Below are 20,776 nucleotides of genomic sequence, written 5' to 3'. Positions count from 1 at the left end.
CCCAACCCCCAAAGCAATGAAATTCATAAAGAATGAGTATCTCAACAAAGATCTGGTCCTGTAACCTTTATGTTGGTCCCAGGCCACTGACTCTCCCTCATACCCTCCCAACACTCTTCCCTCATCTGCATCCCCACTGGGTGCGCACCCCACTGGGTGCGCACTGCGTCACCGGCAGGAAGAGGCGCTGCTAATGACACTCAGCAGCACTGACGCTGGGCTGGCGGAAGGACGCGGGCCGAAGCTGGCCTCCCCTCCCTGCTCTTCCCTCCGCTCACTCTACGCTCTGCTCCGGGTACAGCTGGCGGCTGGCCGGGCACACCCTCTTGCAACCTTTGGCTGATGATGAGAAATTCTGTTTTGTGCTACAGCCCAACATTACAGCCCTTTGTGCTTTTCCCAGCGGTTTTTATACCCCTAACCTCATTGGATCTGCATATTTCCTCTAATTAGACAGGAAAGACAGGTATCGGGATCCTCATCTTAGGCGGAAACAGGCCTCAAAGAGTTACAAAGCAAGAATTAAGACCTAGTGGCAGAGCTGGGTTCTAATTTTCATCTTTTCATCCTACTCCAGAGCTCCTTTCAGAAGGCCCGTATTCTTAACTAGCTATTAGCGAAGACAGCTCAGATCTGGTGCCCTGACTTGACTTTGAGTTCAGAGCAGCAGTGTCCTGGTAACTGTCCCAGCCCTGGGTACAGAAGGGATGCAAAACTATGTGATCATAAGGATATATGAAAGTCTCTTTATGTGCTAAAGGCACACCCGGGGCAGTGGGTGACAACTGAGGTGAGGAAGCCCTCTGCTCGGAAAACAGAACATTGCTTTGACTCCATGGCTGCTTGAGAGTAGTGAGTTTCCTGTCGCCCGAGGTGCTCAAACAGAGTGTGGCTGTTGCTCTCAGAGATCTGTAGGGAGGTTTGATATGATGATGTGTGAGATCCTTTCTAATCCTGAGAGTCTATGACTCACTCCACTTGGGAGTCAATGGAACCAAAGCAGCTGTAGTCCAACGTGACCAAATCAGCCATTCTGTTTGCCCAATTTATGCGGGGATGCTATTTCATGGAGTGACTGGGGGGTTCAACTGAGATAATATGGGCCAAAAAGAAGGTATTATTTCATAATTCAGTCTCTGTAATACTATAAAAATAAACATTTTTTTTTCATGCTTTGAAGGCAAAAGGGAGGAGCAGGAAAGGAATTTATAAAGTATCCTTTCCCAGTCTTCAGTCTTATAGTACAAAGCCTATAAAATAAATGCCAGTTCCACCAAAAGTCATTACTGATTCTACCAATGAAACACACCAACTTCTGCTGAAAGATCCAGGAGACAGGTCTGATGACATCAAGGCTGCTTCTATTATTTGAAATAAAAGACCCAATCTGGTGACTGTATTCTATAATTATATAAGGTATAGTTTTTTCCTCCAATTCTGGCATAAAAGTTATTGCTAACTAGGGAGTTCAGCACATTAGAATTTTCCAATTTCCACTTGACTGATCATGTAAACTTATACTTAAACATTCAAGAAAAGGTACACAGCCACTTCCTAAAATTGACCAGAGCCTACAAATGCTTCATTTGTCAAACTCAATGGCAACCCCTTTCTTAAAACTTACCACCTACCAAATCTCACTGATTAATTACTCTATACATTAGGAATCTCAAGAATATAGCTACATTCTCAATCTGCGGCATTTTTATTAGATGGCTTACAAATTTTCTACTAAGACTTGTTGAGAGATATATATTGTACAGGGTCTCTCCTCTTGATTTAAAAATTTTAGGGGATCACATAAGTTGGCCAAACAGTGAATTGTTTAAAAATTACTGACAGAATAAAGGGTTTTTACCAAGATAAATATTCTAATGAGCTATAAATCCTGAAAATGCTGCTAAGCAGCAAGGGTATATACACTAAAATCTCAGTAAATGCTAGCCAAGTGATTACATTTTAGATTTTGTCTTTAAGGAAAAGATCATTTTAAACAAAGAAGCCTACAAATTTGAAAAATGAGACTAATACTTTGACCCTAACAACTTGGACGATTTCTCTTCCACTTATCTGATAGCTTTAACTGTAAAAGAAAAAGGACACAAAAGAGACATTTCAGTGAGTGAAGAGTCTTTAAATGTCCACATGGGTACCAGGAGAATTTGCTTAAAACCCTTTATGAAGATGGTAGAGAGAGAGAATGAGCCCCATCCTATTATTCAATAACCATGTTTGTGATGCATCTGCATAATCTAACCATGCATAAATTAGTATGTGTAATACAACACTTATTTGCATAATAATAGCAAGTTAATAGATGCTTAAAGAGCAGAGACCAACACCACCTTTAAATCAGACATGCCTCCAGGCACTCTGGCCTGTACAGACCAAGATGCCAGAAAAACAGTGAGCAGCAACCAGAGGAAAACAGTCAAAGCACTCATTTTTCATCCCTCTAGACATTTCACTTTTCCCCCACACACTGGGGAATCATTTCCAAAGCACAAAACAGGTTTATATTTTAAGTGTAGCACTCTTCCAAATACAAATCTTAAAGAAATTATAAAGATTATCATCAGCAATGGTAATATAACGGCCAGTTTCCTTTCTTAGAAATGTGCACAGGAAGGGGCAAAATTTTAAAAATGAGTATTGTTCAAAATCACGCCCCCATAAAATTGGGGGCCTATCTGCTTAGCAAAAGTAATGACCTAGATTAGGTATTTTCATCCTTCATCTCAGTCCTTTAACACAAATAATTCTAATCGAATCCAAAAGCTCAAATAGTGCATCAAGAAAAGGCTGCGCCTCGCCCCCAGCTTCCGTGTGAGCATGTGGTGCTGGGCTCGGAGAAGGAGAGGCACCCCCAATGTCACACAAAGGAAGAGCCCAAGGATGGCTTTCCACCTTTAACAAAGAGGGAAAAAATCCGGAGTTTAAAAAAATAAAAAATCAATAGAGACTTGTAAATGACTCCTTTAAGATAACACTTTTCAACTTAACAGGACAGATTTATTTGTATGTGGCTCAAATGTTCACAATTGCTCCCTGCACCTTCATACATAGGAATGAATGTCACAGTGGCAAACGGCAGTAATGAACAATCTTACCTGAGGATATGGAAACCTCCCAAGAGCAAGCTGGGAAAGGAAATAATATTTGTCTAGTTATAGATTTGCATGCAGGGCAGACCTCCTTAAGATAGACAAGTACTAAATTTCAGAATTGTATCTGGCAAACATAAAAAAGCTCACAATCTCGAATACACGAACTAAACTATTGCTGTAATTACATTAGGAGTTGTATTTAGAATGGACATTTTCAATGGACAATGTTGCATCCTTGATAAAACATTCTAATTTCAACAACTAAACATTACCATTACATGGTTTCTCTCAGGAATATTTTCAGCTATATAGGCATTATTCACATTTACATGTGTGTGACAGTTTCTTCTAGACAACGGTGTAAAACTATAGGAAACTTGTCATTTCTAGCCTACAGCTCTGTCGAGTTTTCAGTTACAAACACATAGGCAGGGCTTGTAGGAAATGGGAAATGGGCCACATGAAATAGAAAATTTTGCCAACATTTTCATCTATTTCACCATTTGCTAGTTTTTCTCATTCACTTTCTATCCACAGAAGAAAACAGCTACTACTAGTGGGAAAATGGCTGTTTCAAGAACTATAGATCTATGTCTGAAATTGGGAAAGTGAATCCTTAGAGAGCTTCCGATTTTGCTTGATTTTACACTGCTATGGGTTTCCAGCCCAGTCGCTTCATTTTGGTCTTTGGATTCTTACCTCTAAAAACAAAATGATTCAACCAGGAAGAGAGCTGATATAAAGTGATAGGATCCTGTTTACCAAACATACCAGAACTTATTAAAGAAAAGAATGGAAAAATTTTATAACTTCATCATGTAGCCCATCCTCAGACCGGACATCTTTTACATATACAGTTGACCCTTGGACAATGTGGGGATTAGGGGTGCTGACGACTTCCCCCACCCCCTGGCACAGTTGAAAATCCATGTGGAACTCTTGACTCCCCAAAACTTAGTTACTAATAGCCTACTGTTGATTTTGTGACAGTAAATAATAAAATAGACTAGTATCTACATGTTTTATGTATTCATGATATACATGACTTTTATTTTGTCAGTATTTCTAGGCTGTGAGTTTCATCCATGATGTTTTTCAAATTGTCGCGGACCTCCAAAAGATTTCCCAATATATTTGTTGAAAAAAAAAAATCTGCCTCTAAGTGGACCTACATAGTTTAAACCACCTGCCATTGTTCAGGGTCACCTGTATTTGTAACCACTCTCAAAGTAGAAATTGCTATATTAGGAAACTATGAAGCTAGAATGGCTCCAGAAGATCAATCTACTCTACAGATTAGAACCCGAGTCCCACTGAAGAGGTTCCCACACAGTTAATCAGTAGAAGTCTAGGGACTGATCCCAAGACTTGCCACTTAATCCACTGTTCTTTCCAGTGTATTACACTTTTCTGTACTTTGAAGTTGTGCATTCTTTTCAAAGGCACTAACCCTGCTCAAACATTCTCTGAACTGCTCTTCTGGAATTGTGTCGAGAATCATTTCAAGTAACAGAAGAACACCTACTTCATTTTATTAGAATTGCATTTTACCCTGGACTTAAAATTATACCCCTCAGCTTTTTGATCATGTAAATTATCTGTTGACTAAGGTTTGAATGGCCTGTGGGTTATTACCAAAACCCAAAGCCACCTGCAAAGAATAAAGTTTGTTCCTTACTAAGGATAGACATAAAGGTGCTGAGGTTGATTTTCAAAGTTCTAAAACAATTTTGAACAAAAGCAATGGAATAGGAATAAACTATATGATCAAGTAAGGTGATTACTTTGAAAGGGCCAACACTCATTTGGATGTATGTTTTTTATTGGAATACCTGGTACGTTTCATTACCTGTACTCAATTTCTTACATATTCAGAGGTCACTGATTTTCAAGATACAAAGCTATCATTATTTCATTTGGTGGATATCATTAATCCCTCAAGTATAAACAGCAAAAACATTGCAAGATGTGGTGAAAGAGAGAGTAATGAAGGTAACCAAACTTGTTTTCACACCTTTATGTGATTATGGTTGTTGTCTATATACTGTTATTAAATAGGAAAGCGAGGCACTTGGCTCTCCACTGACCTTACTCCACTCCTACACAATACAGACCATCAATCTGCCTTAGATTTTGTAAATACAGTGTGTTTCTGGCCAATGAGAGTGTGCACACTGATCAGGAGACGTCACTGTGGTTTACTACGGGAGTGATGGGGGCACTAGGCATTTGCACCATTCTTTATCTGACAGGCAGTGACAACTCATCAAAAGCTGTCACCTGTCATCAAACTGATCTGTGGCTTATGAGTTTTGCATATTCCTTCATTTGGAGTTAGAAAACTACCAAGAGGAGGGTCATTCACCTAAAAAAGCTAACAGCTTGAAAACTACTATATAACATTTAGAACATTGTATTTCAAGCCCTTCTACAGATGCTGTGTCATTCGCTCCAGTACACAGTGAACACGTCATTGGAGACTATGGAAGAATGCTGTCCATGCTTGATTACCACACATAAAGTTAAAATCTAAACTAGCTGGCATGTGCCAACAATGGACACTGGTTCCTGTACTTTAAAGAATTAAGCAAGTATAAGTGGAAGGCTTAAAAAAGAGTGGGATAATGTGAAAAATGTGAATTCTTCCCACTTCAAAATACAAAGCCTCAAATTTTCAAGTCATCACTGTTCTATGAACAGCCTGCTTGGGAACGGGCACTCATCTACTTGGCATCCTCCGTCATGCCTGGTACAGGGAGTAAGGCTGGCTGCGTCACTCATTTACTCTGCAAGACATTGTCCCGCAAGAGAAGAGAGCGAGTCATGCAGGCTGGTCAGCTGGGAGCCTCTCTGCACCGCTCTTCTTGACACTGGTGAGCTCGTCATTCTTGGGACTGGTTTGTTTTGTGGGTACTTTCTTGACGTCCTGTGGAATCTCAGTCCTACTTGTCAACTACATTCCGGGAGAACTGCTTCTCAGGCATCTTGCAAGTCTGACCTCTTTGAGTCAGAGGACAGAGAGTGGCCCCTTGGCCCTGACCACAGCAGTACAGCAATCACTTCCACTCTCTCACGTTACCACTGGGCTGCTCCAGCAGCAGACCAAGGATCCCAACTCTTCACCAGTGAAAACCGGCAGTGGCACTGTTAGGCTGGCACCAAAAGCAGTCATTTTAAGGCCCTGGCAGAGGGAGCTACCTTCCATGTATATCCCTGTCTTTCTAGGTTTAATGCAGCTGCAGTGTTTTTATTCCATAGTATTTGTCTTGTGGCAAAACAGAAGGAAATATATAACCAGGCCCTAGAACCCTTTTATCAAGTTCAATTAGGAGAAGGTAAAAAAGGAGAAGGACTCTTAGCAGATAAGGCTGCAAGGAAGAACAAGTTCTTGGAGAGGCTGTCAAAAGTCAAAATAAACACTGAGCCCTTACGGGGAAGAGGGAGCACATATGCTATGAGTGAATATTTCAAAGACAGATGGACCTGGGGCCATTCTGTATCTTTTACCCCTACTGGTCTATTAATCTACTTGCATTTCCCTGGTTTTTATTGTCAAGGTATTATAAATTAGGAAACTTACAAAAGAGAGTATGTAATCTTCTCTGAAATGGCCTGCAGATATGTCACTGTACTAAATGTGTTTCAGATTTAATGAAGCTTTAATGTCCTTTTTAATTTTGCCTGTTTCTGTATCACCAGGGGTCGGGCAAGGCAATCAGCGCTCAAGAGGGTGGTTTGGTTTAAAACTAGGAAAAAACTCATTTGCTTATGAGTTGCACTGTATTTTCTTAATTAAATTTACTGAGTAAAATGGTTTAAGTTCAGCCAACCAATGACCTTTGTATGTAGATTTAGATTTATAAATAGGTTAACAGTGAAAGTGAAGAAAAAAGAATCACAACAAAGCAAACAGATTAGGGCTAAGCCAATAGAAATCTTTGCTCTCTTTATCATCTTTACAAAAGAGAAGCATTTAAATATAGGCAGCTTAAGTCCAGTTAAAAAAAGAGTACACTGAAAAATGTGGATGCACATAAGTGCCGACAATTCATCAAACACTGTCACATCCTTTTCATTCCCGAGAGGGGAGCAGCTCACATGGTAAAAGATTTGGAAAAGCTTTATTTATTTTGGGGGGGTTGGAGATAGAGATGGGAGAGGGAGAGGATTCTATTTAATGTTAAATAAAAAGGTACATTTTTACTTCCAAATACTTAAGATGCGGCAAAATGCTACTATGTTAGTTGTGGGAGATTTACTATGTAAAAGGCAGAAAGAAGATGCTCTGAAAACACTTACCAGTTGGGAATATATTTAAAATAACAGCGAACCACTAATATTTCACTGTAAAACTAGGACTGTTCTTTAGTGTCCTCTTATTGATCTTTGATTTGTCCAGCCATAATCTATGAAATACTCGAGGGTTGGCAGCATTTGAATATGTTACATTTTATAATTTAAATAACAAACGCATGTGTGTGGATATGAGCCTAACCATTGCCAGATGCACAACTGCATGAAAGAAATCTTGGTATTTTAACCAAAAGTTAGAAGATATTTATGAAGCAAAAAAAAAAATGGCTTCTGTTGATAATCAGACTAATGACTGTTATGAAGTCATAAATGAGAAAGAGGATGTGCTGGACACAAATTCAGGATATGTTTTTGGCGCTCAAATCTCCTACTTAGAATATCAACAATGTGGGGAGCAGTTTTAAATGTAGTTACGCTGAAGAGCACTGGATTTTTTAAATTAATTTAGACATAGTCTATGTTTCTCAGCAGAGCTGCAACTGAAAAATAAGTATTCTCAATATAGCCAGTGATCTAGCTGAAGGAGGACTTTATTGTCTGAAATGTCCTAAAATTTGTTCTTAATTACCTTGCGCACATTTTACACAATTAAATTCCCTTCTAAGGATTTTGCATTTAGATTGTATACTGCAGCTAAACCTTCATTTTATAGAAATGCAGCAGCCGCTTTGGCACATTCAGACACAGGAAAACCTTAAAAAAATCAGACTTAACTACTAGGTTACATAAAATTCCCTAGGTGAGATTTCATCCCAAGACCAATTTACACAGTCCTAGAGAGTTTAAATCATCCAAAACTACGCTGGTGAAGAACCATAATAAATATTAAATACCTCAAAATCTACCCTCAGATTTTACTTTTCTTTCCATGTATCAATTTCACTGTCCTCTTACTGAACGGCTTAAAAACAATCCAAAGGATATAACAGCAATTTACCAGTGTTAAAGTGCTTCGGAGGTTAAACTGACAACAAAGAACACAGAAACACAAAGCGTCTTGAAGTAGGGTTTCAATTAAATGTGGAGGATTTAGTAATGCAGGCCCCCAAAAAAGAGTTACAAATTAATTTAATCTTCTGCCTATAGTTTGCAGCTGCACTCCGAAGTGTCTAGGGCTTAAGAACAAAGCCTTGAAAGGCCTGGGAGTGAGGAAAGCTTCAATTTTTAATGTATAACGCCATTAGCTGATAACTTGTGGAATCTGCAACCCCTGTGGAGGGGCATAAGTGCGAGTAACAGAGACTGATGAAGTGACATCTTTGTTCACGTCTAGAACTACGAGGAAGCGGGTTATTACTAACACCATCAGGCCCAACAGAAATATGCCCTAATAACCTTTGGGACCCTCCACGTTATCAGTTCTCACTACATCAAATATATTAAAATCAAAACCTAATTCACTTTAATTAAAGACAGTCTGTTTTACTATTATTGTTTTAACTTGTATGATATTATAATGCATTGCAAATTAAAGATGGGATAATACATGTAACGAAAACATCAATCCGTGTATACCTTTCCACCCATGTTTGGTGAAATTAGCTTATCGCTAGGGTCTACTTAAGGAAATTTAAGGACATCATCATTAAAAGTGGTGTCGAAACATTTCACTCTGAAAAGAATACTGTGGAACCATGCGTATCTTTTCCCTATTCAATTTATACTTCTTTTCTCCTAACACTTTCCTATAAACTCTTACGGACTTTTTTTTAACACAAGCAGAATTATGGCCCAGCGGAAGCACCAGAAGCTTAATTAATTTGCCCAAGGTCATAAAGTAGGTTGGAGGCAAAGCTTGTTAAAGTACCAGGAACTCTGGGCTCTACAGATGTTTTGGCAGTGGCAAAGGACCCTGTGCAAAGGCCCTGGAGACACCCAGTGCAGTGGATGAGTCATGGCAAATAACTTATTACACCTGCACAAAAGAGGGCCAAGCGCTCCTGAGAGCTCACAAATACCATGTTTTCTTTGTGCTCAAAGAGCCTAAATGTGAGGTTCCCGTCAGGAATGCTTCTTAACATGTGCCAATATTTAAAAAAGGAACTCCTCATCCTCAGCAGAATCCACTGATAAAAAGTCCATTTATTTTAACTTAAGGAGCCCAAATCCAGCCGCACAAAGAAATAAATCAAGCTCTTCTCCATCATTTAGAAGGTCCTGAATTCTACCCCACAGATCCCTAATAGTAATGGAGAAAAGTCAGCATTACAAATAAATGTTTCTAATAGAGTGTTTTTTTTTTAATTAGAAATGGGCTTATTACACTGGACACTTAAATGGGGAGAGGGCAACAGTAATTCACAAGTACAATATCCTAATGCTGTTCCTTTAATTGCTTTATTTGTTTCATTGTTAAAAATGATTGCTTGCTGTAACCTAACCACAAATGCTGAAAAGCATGATACATTGAGGTCTCAACCTGGGCAAACTGTACCTAAACTTACACTTTATTGCAGCTTAGTTCACAATCTTCACCTAATATAGGGTTATATCCCAGTGCAGCAGGAGGATAAATCATCCTGGAATATTACTCCAGCAAAGTTTAGCTGTGACTGGAGCATATGTGCTTTCGAGCCACTGAAGCAAAGGCCCATAAAATACACTAATTACTGGAAGTTATGGTCACTGAGTGATTGATAGCGCTCTGCAAGGCAACTTCCTCATTTTCAGCTCTTCTGACGGGGCTCATCCGCCACACAGCAATTATTAATTCATGACCCACCCCTCAGGCACTAGTACCTTTACTTCTAATTCTCTTGCTACCAAACTACTGCTACAGCTGGACACTGCCTTCCTTCATCCTGATGGCTGGGTAAGGATGATGAAAAGTAGATTTCATGCTAAACGCTATTGTTTTGAATCTTTAAATGTTGCTTGGTCTTTCTAACCTTGTTGTCCCCAAACACATAATTCTCCTTCCCCTCCTATAATGCTATTTCACTTGTATCGTTTTTTTTCCCTCAAAAAAGTGTGTGTATATGTGTGTGGGCACATATATATGTGTATATATATATGCATTGTGTATCGGTGTGTGTGTATACATATATACATATATACATATATCTGTCTATACTGCATTAGAGCAAAACCTGAGTAATTTTTTGGTTGAATGCTGTGGTTTAAATGCAATATATAATTTCAACTTGGGCATAGTAAATATTAGACAGCTAACTGACTTGAAAACAAACAAATAAAATAAAATAAAATAAGAAAGGAAAAAACTCCTTCATTTAAAGAGACACACTTACGTAGCTTTGAAGACACTAATTGTTCCAAGTTGATTTCCATCACTAGCTCTAGTTAGAGCAATGCTAATTAAAATACCTGGGTATATAACTAAATTTCTAAAAGTCACTTAAAAACAAATGCAAAAGTCTCTTTTGATGGTGTCTGTGCATTGAGAGGAAATTCTGTGAGACTCTAAAGAGAGACAGAGTTTAGTCACGATGGATAAAAGCAGACATTCTACTTTTGTAATAGAAGAATGAATGTTCTTCAAATTTTTGCACAATTCAAAATGCAATACTGAAGGTAATTTTCCTATGTGGCATGTGAGATGGTAGAAAAGATGAACAGATGGATCCCCAAGCTACCTATCCTTTTAGGGCTTGGTTCAAATTATTTCTCCTCTTTTGTTGGGAGCTAATCCCGAAAGAAAAATTTGAGGACAAAATCCCTATCACTCCCTGTCATACCATTTAATGAGCAGTGTATCACATCCTACCTGGTTTAAGGGCAAACTCTTAAGTCATAAGCTTTGTATGTTCCCCATGACACCAGATATAGTATTTTGTAGTAGGCTGATAATAAGCATTTGTTGATTATAACCCCCCTGAAGATGTGTCTTAGAGCCTGGTTACCCCAGTGGTACATGGCTTTCCTGTTCTACGCTGCAATACTTTAATGAACACAGTATACAAACTCTTCAGTATTACGGCTTCAGTCTGAACTGACAAGGCCCTGTTACGTATCACTGCTTAGGACAATCACTTTCACATATTTAAGCATTATGAGTATTTAGATGGCTTATTTCTTATTAAAGACTAAGAATTGTAATAAGGGAAAAGATTGGAGTTAACTGACCCTACCACCACCTATCCATCTCATGCACTTAATTCATTAACCATTTTAAGCATTGCGTTGTCTCCATTTCCAAACTGCTCACTGGAGTCATGCAGCCGTGTGTATCTGAGAAAACATCAGCGCTGGGGTATAGCACATGGAGGTCGACCTAATCTACACTTCTATTTCTGGACATTTTAAAGGCAAGGGAGTGAGTCTTAATCTTATTCTCATACTTCTGGCCTCCATGTTTTTGTTGCTGCTCTGGAGAGAGACAGACAGACAGACACAGAGAAGGAGAGGGAGGAAAGGGCCATCCCCCCCAAGATGTCATGCACGTAGATAAGAGTCATGTTGCATCTTTCTTTCTTAGCCATCTGACTGCACCCTCACCTGAAGCCCCTGTGGATACTACATGGAAAGGCCGAGCCCTGCAAGGGTTCCTGACTCACAGAATCCTGAGTAAATAAATGGTTATTATTTCAAGCCACTATGTTGGGTAGTTCATTAAGAGTAACAGAGTCCTGAAATGCCTTCCCTCACACTGGTGTCAGCCCTCCCTCTCACCTGCCCCGCCGTAGGTGCTTCCATTGCATTTTTACTTATCTTTCCCCCTCCCAGCCAGGGAGCTCCTGAGGGCAAAGTTTGTATCCGTAGTGCCAGCAAAGGCAGCATTACATAAATGTTCACTGATGACAGGGAATTCCTACCTACCCGCTTCCTACGATAGTAGACATAAAGGAGATTAGGTTCCTATTTGTGTTTCTTAAAAAAAAAAAACAAAACCTAGGCGTTGGTTTCTGAAATACAAACAGCAATGTACACTTTGAGGTATTGGTAAAACAGAACCAGCTGCGGGGATCGTGTAAGTGGCAATCCTGCCACAAGCAGTCTTGACCGATGAGCAGAGTCACAAACCAGCCTTTTCCTTTACCTACCTTCCTGCTTATTTACACTTACCATTTACCTCTTCTTTTTTCAAACTACATGACCTACTTCTTTTCTACAGCACAATGGAGGAAGCAGACTTTAATCCGGAGCCAGGACACTTGGCTGCGGCTGCCTGGTCTAGTCACTTAACCTTTCTAGAAGAGCCCTTTAATTTCTCTGGATCTCAGTTTCCTTATTGGCAAAACGGGATCTTTTTGATGCTTATATGGTGAAACAATTTTGGGTTCCTCAAATGACTGGCTTTTCAGTCATTTTCCATCACAGTGTAGAGAAGTTTAAATGAGCTAATGAGTATCAAATGGTTTTATCAAGTACACATAGCGTTATGCCATGTTAACATGACACTGAGCAACATGCCAACAACGAGGAATAGCGGAAGAAGAACATGAGCCTTCATGTCAGCAGTCCTAGGTTCCAGTCCTCTTCTGCACAGTACTAGCTGTGTGCCAGGACCGGGCACATTGCTTCCCTTCTCTGGGCCCGAGCTTCTCACGTTAGGAGGAAGGATCTGATGTAACAAGTCCTACGGTCTCTCTCCAGTTTAAAATCATTTTAGTTCCTAAATACGAGATAAGTAAAAGAATTCTCTAAACAAATGCTATAAAATGTTAAAGTTATTATTATCCAGTTCAGAACCGAAGTATGTAATATGGTCCATAGGATCTTCGAGAGGATTTAGAAGGCCAATTCCAGGTCACTGGATTGAGTATTGATAGAAATACAGGAGCAGCGGCTTTTACTGGATAGCTCAAAGGTAGTAGCAATGGTTCCCCAAATTATCACACTGCAGCATTTTAGAGCTGACAGATGTCACTAGAAGACTGGTTCCTTCTTACCTCTTAGAGCTCCACTCAAAAGTAGCCCACCTCTCTCAGTTGCTCTTACCATATAATACTATTTGTTTTTGCCTAAGAAGTTGCCATTGTTAAGTACCTCTCCTGAAGATGTAGGCACCACGAAAGCAGGGATTTCATCAGTTTCACTCACAGCAATGTCCCCACTGACTTAACACAGTGTCTGCCACATAATAAGCACTTCGCAAAAATTTTCTGAGTGACTAACAGATAAGTGACTGCACTTGTCTAACCTTAGACATGTCTCTTCCACAAAGCATTTGTTTAAAACCTGAGTCAAGTGGTTATTCAGTCACTACTTAAATGCCCCCAAGGCATGGGGCATTTTTATCCCTAAGGGCAACAATTCCACTGTTGAGTATGAAGGATTTAGGGAATCTATCCATTAAAAAATTCTTCCTTGGGCAGTATAATATGTAGAGGACAAGTAATGACTCTAGAGCATCTTATGCTGATGGGACAGTGACTGCAATGGGGGTGGGGGGTGAGAACTTGATAATATGGGTGAATGTGGAAACCACAATGTTGTTCACATGAAACCCTTATAAGATTGTATATCAATGATACTTTATTAATTTAAAAAAGTGAGTATGACAAAAAAATTCTTTCTTATATTGAACAGAAAACCATGGGCTTTGTTTTTTTTTTTGTTAGCTTCAGAAAGTTCAACCTGCCAGTTATAAAGCAGCAGCTTGCCTCTACTGACAGTCCTTCAAACATCTGAATGTGAGTTGTCAAATGCTTGTTTTGTCTTCTCTTTATTTCTTTACTCTTCATATCAAGACTCTGTTGACTGAATGGCTTTTTAAAAGTCCAAATTCTGTGTGAGTGTGTGTGTGTGTGTGTGTACGTGCACGCATGTGCATATACAATTTGGACATGTGCTGTTGGAAAAACTTAAAATTAGTCTGAAATCCATCAAAATAATAAAATGCTTAGCTGGGACTGCTAGCACCTGTTCCATCTTGTTTTGTCAATCTCATGGTTGTTCACGATAGCTCAGAGCACAAAGCAAGCTCAACAATGCCTCATTCAGTGGGAAACCCTTCACTTTGTCTGCCAGTTTCACACTCACTGCAATCACTGACAACCTTGGAAAATGCACATTTAGGCATGGTAATCTGAGACAGCTGGATCCCTTCACAAACCTTGCAAAGGACTGAACCAGTCAATTCATCATCTCCTAAAGGTCATTCTAACAGCTCCTTTTTGCAGTAAGTCTTAGGGAAAAAAATGACAATGAAAAAAATCTAGTTAAAGGCTGGCATGTGCATACAGTGAGACAACGAATTTGACCGGATCTGTACTGTTGGAACTCAACCAGGAGTTGGGAGGGGTGCAAGGTGTAGCGCTCCAAAATCTTACGACTATAGACTATGGTTAAAAGAACATATGGGATGTGAACAGATCCCAGAAATGGGTTGCTTTAATTTGTCTGATTTCTCTCAGACTGTTCAAGTACAGTTGGACAATATCCATCATATCATAGACAAATTTTCACAAATGCCTAGGGTGCCTAAATGGTTTTCTTGGCTTCACTGGAGATGGCTGGTAATTATAGATTTGCTTTGTTTATGTCACCGTATTCCTATTATGTTAATATGTGTGCGCAAGTTAGTTAGTAGTTTAAAACCTATACATGCTTAAGGTACTCTACAAGAAGATATGTCAAAGAAATAATCAATCCTCCCATGTTTCCTTCCATATGCTACCTCTATAGCTTTTCTTCTTCCTTCCTAATTACAACCCTTAAATAGAATTTGTGCCTCATATCGAATTTACCGAGTATCATAATTCCTCCAGGTGGTAAAGATACCTCGAGACAAGTGTGGGGCATAGAAGCCACAGGGCATAAATCTGCAAAGAAGTAAAAAGGTAACCTTTTCAAACAATATGGCTTCTCTCTCACTTACCAACTTTACATTTCCCTGTATGGCCCCAGAAGATGACTGGTTAGCCAGAGACGGGTAATATTCCTTAAGGGAGGAACAACCTAAGACAGGCACAGTCGCAGGGGGGCCATCAGGTGAGAAATCGGGGAACAACAGTGGTGAAGCTTAGAACCTCACCCGCCCCTGTTTTGAGAGAAAGCTTCTGCATCCGTGGATGTTTTATTGCCCTTGTCTAGCTTGGATCAGCACATAGTCTACAGGCACACACCTGATCATCTACAATTGCTCTCTTACAACACTAAACCATGTTTTCTAACTTTATCTTGCATCTACCTACCACTTCAGCATTTTATTAAAAATAAAAAAATAATAATAATAAAGGGAGAAATGTGGGATCCACATATAAATCAAGTATAAAAATCAAAGGAATATTCATATCTGACCTGATTGTTTAAATTCATAATGCGTGATCAAAACCAAAAGTTTCTGTGATGACTGCCCTTGCACTGTTCACCATGTAAGAACTTATTCACTATGTAAGAATTTGTTCACCATGTAAGAACTTGTTTGTTATGCTTCAGAAGATTGGAGACTGACGAGAACTAGGCTTGAGATGGATTAATGATTGTGCATTGAGCATTGACCCCCCTATACAGAATTTTATTGTTGTTAACAACCATTTGATCAATAAATATGAGAGATGCCCTCTCAAAAAAAAAAAATCTAGTCAAGACAGAATTACGGAAAGGGGAATAATTGCAGGGGAATGAATGATAGAAACTGTTACATGCTCTTTTCCACAACATTCTTCAGTGGAAGGCAAGGAGGCCCAAGACAAGGACTCCAGAACCACATTCTTGCCCACTTTCCTATACAGTCTTTCATTGAAATTTCCTTGGTGTTTGGACCCTTCAGCTTTGACCCTTGTGCCTTCTGATGCTTTATGGTAGAAACTTCTGATCAACAGGTAAGATGTTTCACTAGACGGAGCAGCAGACTGAACGTATTATAATAAGATTCAACCCATTCATCCTCTTCACAGTAATTATAAAAAAGAGGAGGAGGGAGCATCAGTGTTTCAGCGGAGCCAGCAAGTGTGTACGGTCTAGAGAAGCTGACGGCAGCTGCTCCCAGGACACCCAGAGCCACCCATCATCCCTCAGACCAGGTTCATAACCAGCAAGGGCTAGAAAGGCAGACAGGGAGAGCCGCAGCCGCAGCCCACGAGAGACAGCTGTGTGGCTGAGTGCTTTTCTATAGGGAGAGGAGGGAAGGGGTTCCTCTGTATGTTTATAGGCAGGAGCCAAGTCTAGATAATGCCTTACAATTCTTGTCACCTGGTAAACACCGAGTATGTTGATGAGGATGTTCTACAAATCAAAGAGACACTTACTTCTCAAAGTAACTTTACGGGTTGTTATTGTTAAATTCAAGTGTTTATAAAAGAGCCTAGAATACTGAAAAGTGCTTATTTTCAAAAAAAAAATATGTGTTCACTACTATTGTTTACTGCCTGCCTCCCTCCTTACACTGTAGGTTCAGTGAAGAAAGAGAACATGCCTATGTTATTTATCAATGTAACCCCAGCATTTGGTAAAGTGGCGCATAAAAAAAAAAAGGTGCTGGATAAATATTTGAGGAATGAATTCTAATGTCATTTTCATTTGAAAGATAAGAGACTGATTACAGTGCTTCTAAGTAGAAGTGCCAACACATGTGGTCAACCCAAAGTCTGAGCATTTTAACAGTTTTGGAATTAGAATGACAGAACTTGAGTCTGAAAATAATGACATCATAGAAAGTAAATTACATGCTTTTCAACAAACTTCTCTAGAAGCTTCTTCAAGGGTTCTGGGCTGAGAGACCCATGCCACTTTTTCAATACAGCTGATCCTTGAACCTCATGGGAGTTAGGGGCACTGAACTCCCCGTGAAGTCAAAAATCCACATATGACTTTTGACTCCCCCAAAACTGAATTACTAATAGCCTATTGTTGAATGGAAGCTATACTGATAACATAAACAGTTGATTAACACATAATTTGTATGTTATATGTACTAATAAATTAAGCTAAAGAAAACGTTTTTTTCAAAGTGTCACAAATCTACAAAAAATTTTCCAATATATTTATTGAAAAAAATCACATATAAGTGGACCTGTGCAGTTCAAACCTATGCTGTTCAAGGGTCAACTGTACTTTCATTTTCATTTCACGTAGCTTTATGTATTTGCTTGTAAATGTAAAAGATCACATTATTTTCTTCTATCTAATGAGTCTTATCTGGCATCCATTAAACAATACGTAAAGGAAAATTTTAAAAATGGGATGTGTTCACAGCTGTTAACATTTCTATAACACAAGGTAGTTACATAAAACTATTTGTACTTTTTATGCTAAATTTTCCTTAGAAAAAATTCTATTACAGATGCCTACAGAAAATTTAAAATTTACTATTTCCCAAGAAAACTCACACTTTCTCTGGGTGAAAGTATTGACATATGTCATTTAAAAAAACTTCAGGTTTTGTTTTTTCTTTTTATCTAGAGACAATCTCAAATGACACATAAATATTTCTTTGACATGCAAATATTAAAATGAAAACATTTTCTTTGGTGATTTCCTTCCCTTGTTTTCTCTGTTCTTCCTAAAACTTTTGTTTTTCACATGTTCGACTTCCTGACCTGGTTCTCTAATTTTCATTTCCTACTTGTTACTGTTGCTGTTCTCTTAAGTTCCTTTGTTACAGGCAGCCTGTTCTTGTTTCCTGGATGCAATATTTTCTCTTATACCTCTGAGAATACTATGGAAGTTCACTTGAATTTTTCTCTCCGGCATAGTTTCTAAGGCCCTCCAAGTTGCTTTTTATAGATATTTTAGGTCTCTGTTCTCACCTTAAAGGTCTTCCTCAAATGTCTTGCTAAGAGTAAGGTGCTAAAAATCTGACTGGAAACACTGTGCTTACTGGTGGAGCCTGTAGACGGAGATAACATGATCTAGCTGGGCTGTTTCCCTGGGGAATGCTTAATGCCTGGATCTTTAAGACTCCTTGGTCAGATTTGTCTAGAGAAAGTCTCTCCCAATCTCCTGTCTGAAAGGTAATCTTGGCTGCCAGTGTCCTAGGAACAGGGTGTGGTAAGAAGGCTGGGAGGTCTCAACATTTAAAATTCAACTTTCACTTAATGCCTCTGTACTCAGTAATGGAATGCAGTTTTCCAAAGTGCCAGAAATCACTTACTCTGTTCTCTCCCAGAAAACGTCTGCCCAGTCTTGTGTTATGGTTGGGGAGTGGCAACTGTCTGCCCAGGCTGAATTAGGGAAAGAATCTGGAGGCCAAACAGCTTAACTGCTTCTTGACTTTGAAACAACTCTCTTCCCTCTTTACTCCTAGGTCCAGGTGTTGGGACCACCAATTCCTGAGATTTTGGGGTGTTTTGCAGGAAATTAGGGTGTTCTTCCTTTCTCACTGCTGGCTTAGGATTTCAGCATTCACAGCTCTGCTAAGTTGTTTACTGTTGTCCATCTGCTTCCCACATCCACAATTTAGTTGCCATTGTCTCCTTTCTCTTTCCCTTTATGGTTATTATGACTTAAAAGAATCCCTTTAATGATTCTATAGCATCTTACTACGCTGATGGACAGTGACTGTAATAGGGTATGTGGGGGGGACTTGATAATAGGGGGGAGTCTAGTAACCATAATGTTCAAGTAATTGTACATTAACGATATCTAAATAAAATAAAATAAAAAAAGAATCCCTTTATTGTTTTTGGTGGGAGGGGTTTGAGGAAAGAGTGGAAGCTAAAGCAGGTGTTCTACGCTTTATCCAAATTACTTTCTGAACCAAATAGAAACATTTCAAAAGGCAGTACCTTTTAAAGAGAGGGAATAATAGCTTCTTTTCTCATTGTTACCTTTGTCCAGAGCTCTGAAGTACAGCTTCGATCTACAGGAAACTGAGTCCCAGAGAATTTAAGTGATTTATCTAAAGGATTCATAGTTTATACTGGCAGAGGTAGAATTTGAACCTAGGTCTGACACTTGGGCAAACAGAAAGCCTTTCTTCACATGCAAAACATGGGTGATCTATTCAGCAAAACTTATGAGGACTTATGTTAAAGGCTCCATCAAATTTTAAACTCTGATCTTTCCAGAAATTGCTTTAAAGCCATTACAAAAGTATTAAAAAACTGAACCAGAAAGATTTCCACTAGGACAGTGGAACTGGTGCTAGAGAGTGTAGGAGATTTTGAGAGACTCAGATTTGAATCCTTTCATAAGGAACTATGATGGATCCTGTGAATTATTATAATACAAAGTGGAAAACGCACATGCCACGTGGAAGATGTAGATGCAGGTCAGAAGAAGATATTATTTTCAACTAAGAGATCAGAGTTGGCATCATGAAGGATGAGTATTTAAATTGTATTTCGGGGAGATGACGAAAAATGGTATTTCATGTAGAGTGAAGAGCTTCATAGTCCATGGATTTATTTTAACCTTTGTAAAGGCAATTCTAAAACTCACAAGAAAAACTCCTTGTCACAAAGAACAGAACCCATAAAAATCTTCAAAAGACGGTGTTAGTTTGATGAGAATGACCTTGTGTGGCTTTCTGAATATGTTCTTCACCTATCCAGAGACATTTTTCTAAGCCATGGACCTTGCTTTCATCATTTAACACATCATTCAAACCACTTCAATAAAACAGTGATCATGTTGAAGAGGGGTCTCAGAGGACTAGATGACACTCCAATTAACCAAGCATTTTGAGCCAGATTGTTCTATGTCGTGGACTCCGGAGACTGACAGACAGAGGATGCAAACAAAGGCAGAAAGCAGGAGGACTCAAGTGAATAGAGCAAGACGCACATGCTAAAGATGGGGCTTTCAGTCTGGTGCCTGCAGAAGATCCTGTCAGAAGATTAGTCACCACCAACCATGATAAGGTTTGTAATAACCCGCCAGATAAAATAAGCCAGAAGAGATACTTGTAGAGTATACTGAGTGAGACTAAGAACATTACGGGACTGGCCCGGTGCCTTCATCGTCCTGGGTACTGCAAATGGCAAGCCCAGGGGAGGGTGTGATTGTTTTTTGACTCAAGAAGGGCCTTCTTAATACCTGGCTTCTGCAAGCCTGCTGTGACTCAAATGACACAAGAACATAAATGGGGAAACGAGTTAGTGAAAAACAACAGTGGGACTCTCTCCTCAAGCCCTTCTCTGGGAAAAGAGCTGCCTGTGAAATGAAGAAATTGTGCCCTAAAATGTGTTAGGTACTCCCTACCTCTAAGGAGTAAATAAAATAATCAAACTTGGTAAAATAAAGCCTTTATTGCGTACCAAACTCATTTTCATTTTAAAGTTATACCCCGAAGTCTTCAATGGCAACTCCCAGGGTGAGCAGTCCTACAATGCACCCAAATGACCTGAGTCATTGCAGTTTTCTAGAAGAGTCGAACAAATATTCTGGCAACAGGATTAATCCTCCCAGTTTGTCCCAATTAAGGGATTTTGTAGCCACATTAGTGGGTCTTACTTTTTTTTCCCTTTCTCTTGTTTCTGCATTTCCATACTGATTCCTGTCATGGATGT

The 20,776-nt window shown here is 39.3% G+C and overlaps 1 protein-coding gene across 14 annotated transcripts in view; it reads right to left on the bottom strand.

Annotated features, from left to right (window-relative positions):
• Positions 1-20,776, bottom strand: part of MAP2K5 (mitogen-activated protein kinase kinase 5) — a 248,612-nt gene that overhangs the window by 77,032 nt on the left and 150,804 nt on the right. For 9 of the 14 annotated variants that reach the window (XM_073212061.1, XM_073212062.1, XM_073212063.1 and 6 more), the window contains one exon: positions 3,111-3,140. The exons of the other annotated variants lie outside the window; for them this stretch is intronic. In XM_073212061.1, coding sequence (XP_073068162.1) covers positions 3,111-3,140 — 30 coding nt within the window. The remainder of the gene's footprint in view (positions 1-3,110; positions 3,141-20,776) is intronic. 14 annotated transcript variants of the gene reach the window in all.

Source organism: Manis javanica, chromosome 8 (genome assembly GCF_040802235.1).
Source record: "Manis javanica isolate MJ-LG chromosome 8, MJ_LKY, whole genome shotgun sequence".
NCBI lineage: Eukaryota > Metazoa > Chordata > Mammalia > Pholidota > Manidae > Manis > Manis javanica.
This window is presented reverse-complemented; position numbering and strand designations above follow the sequence as displayed.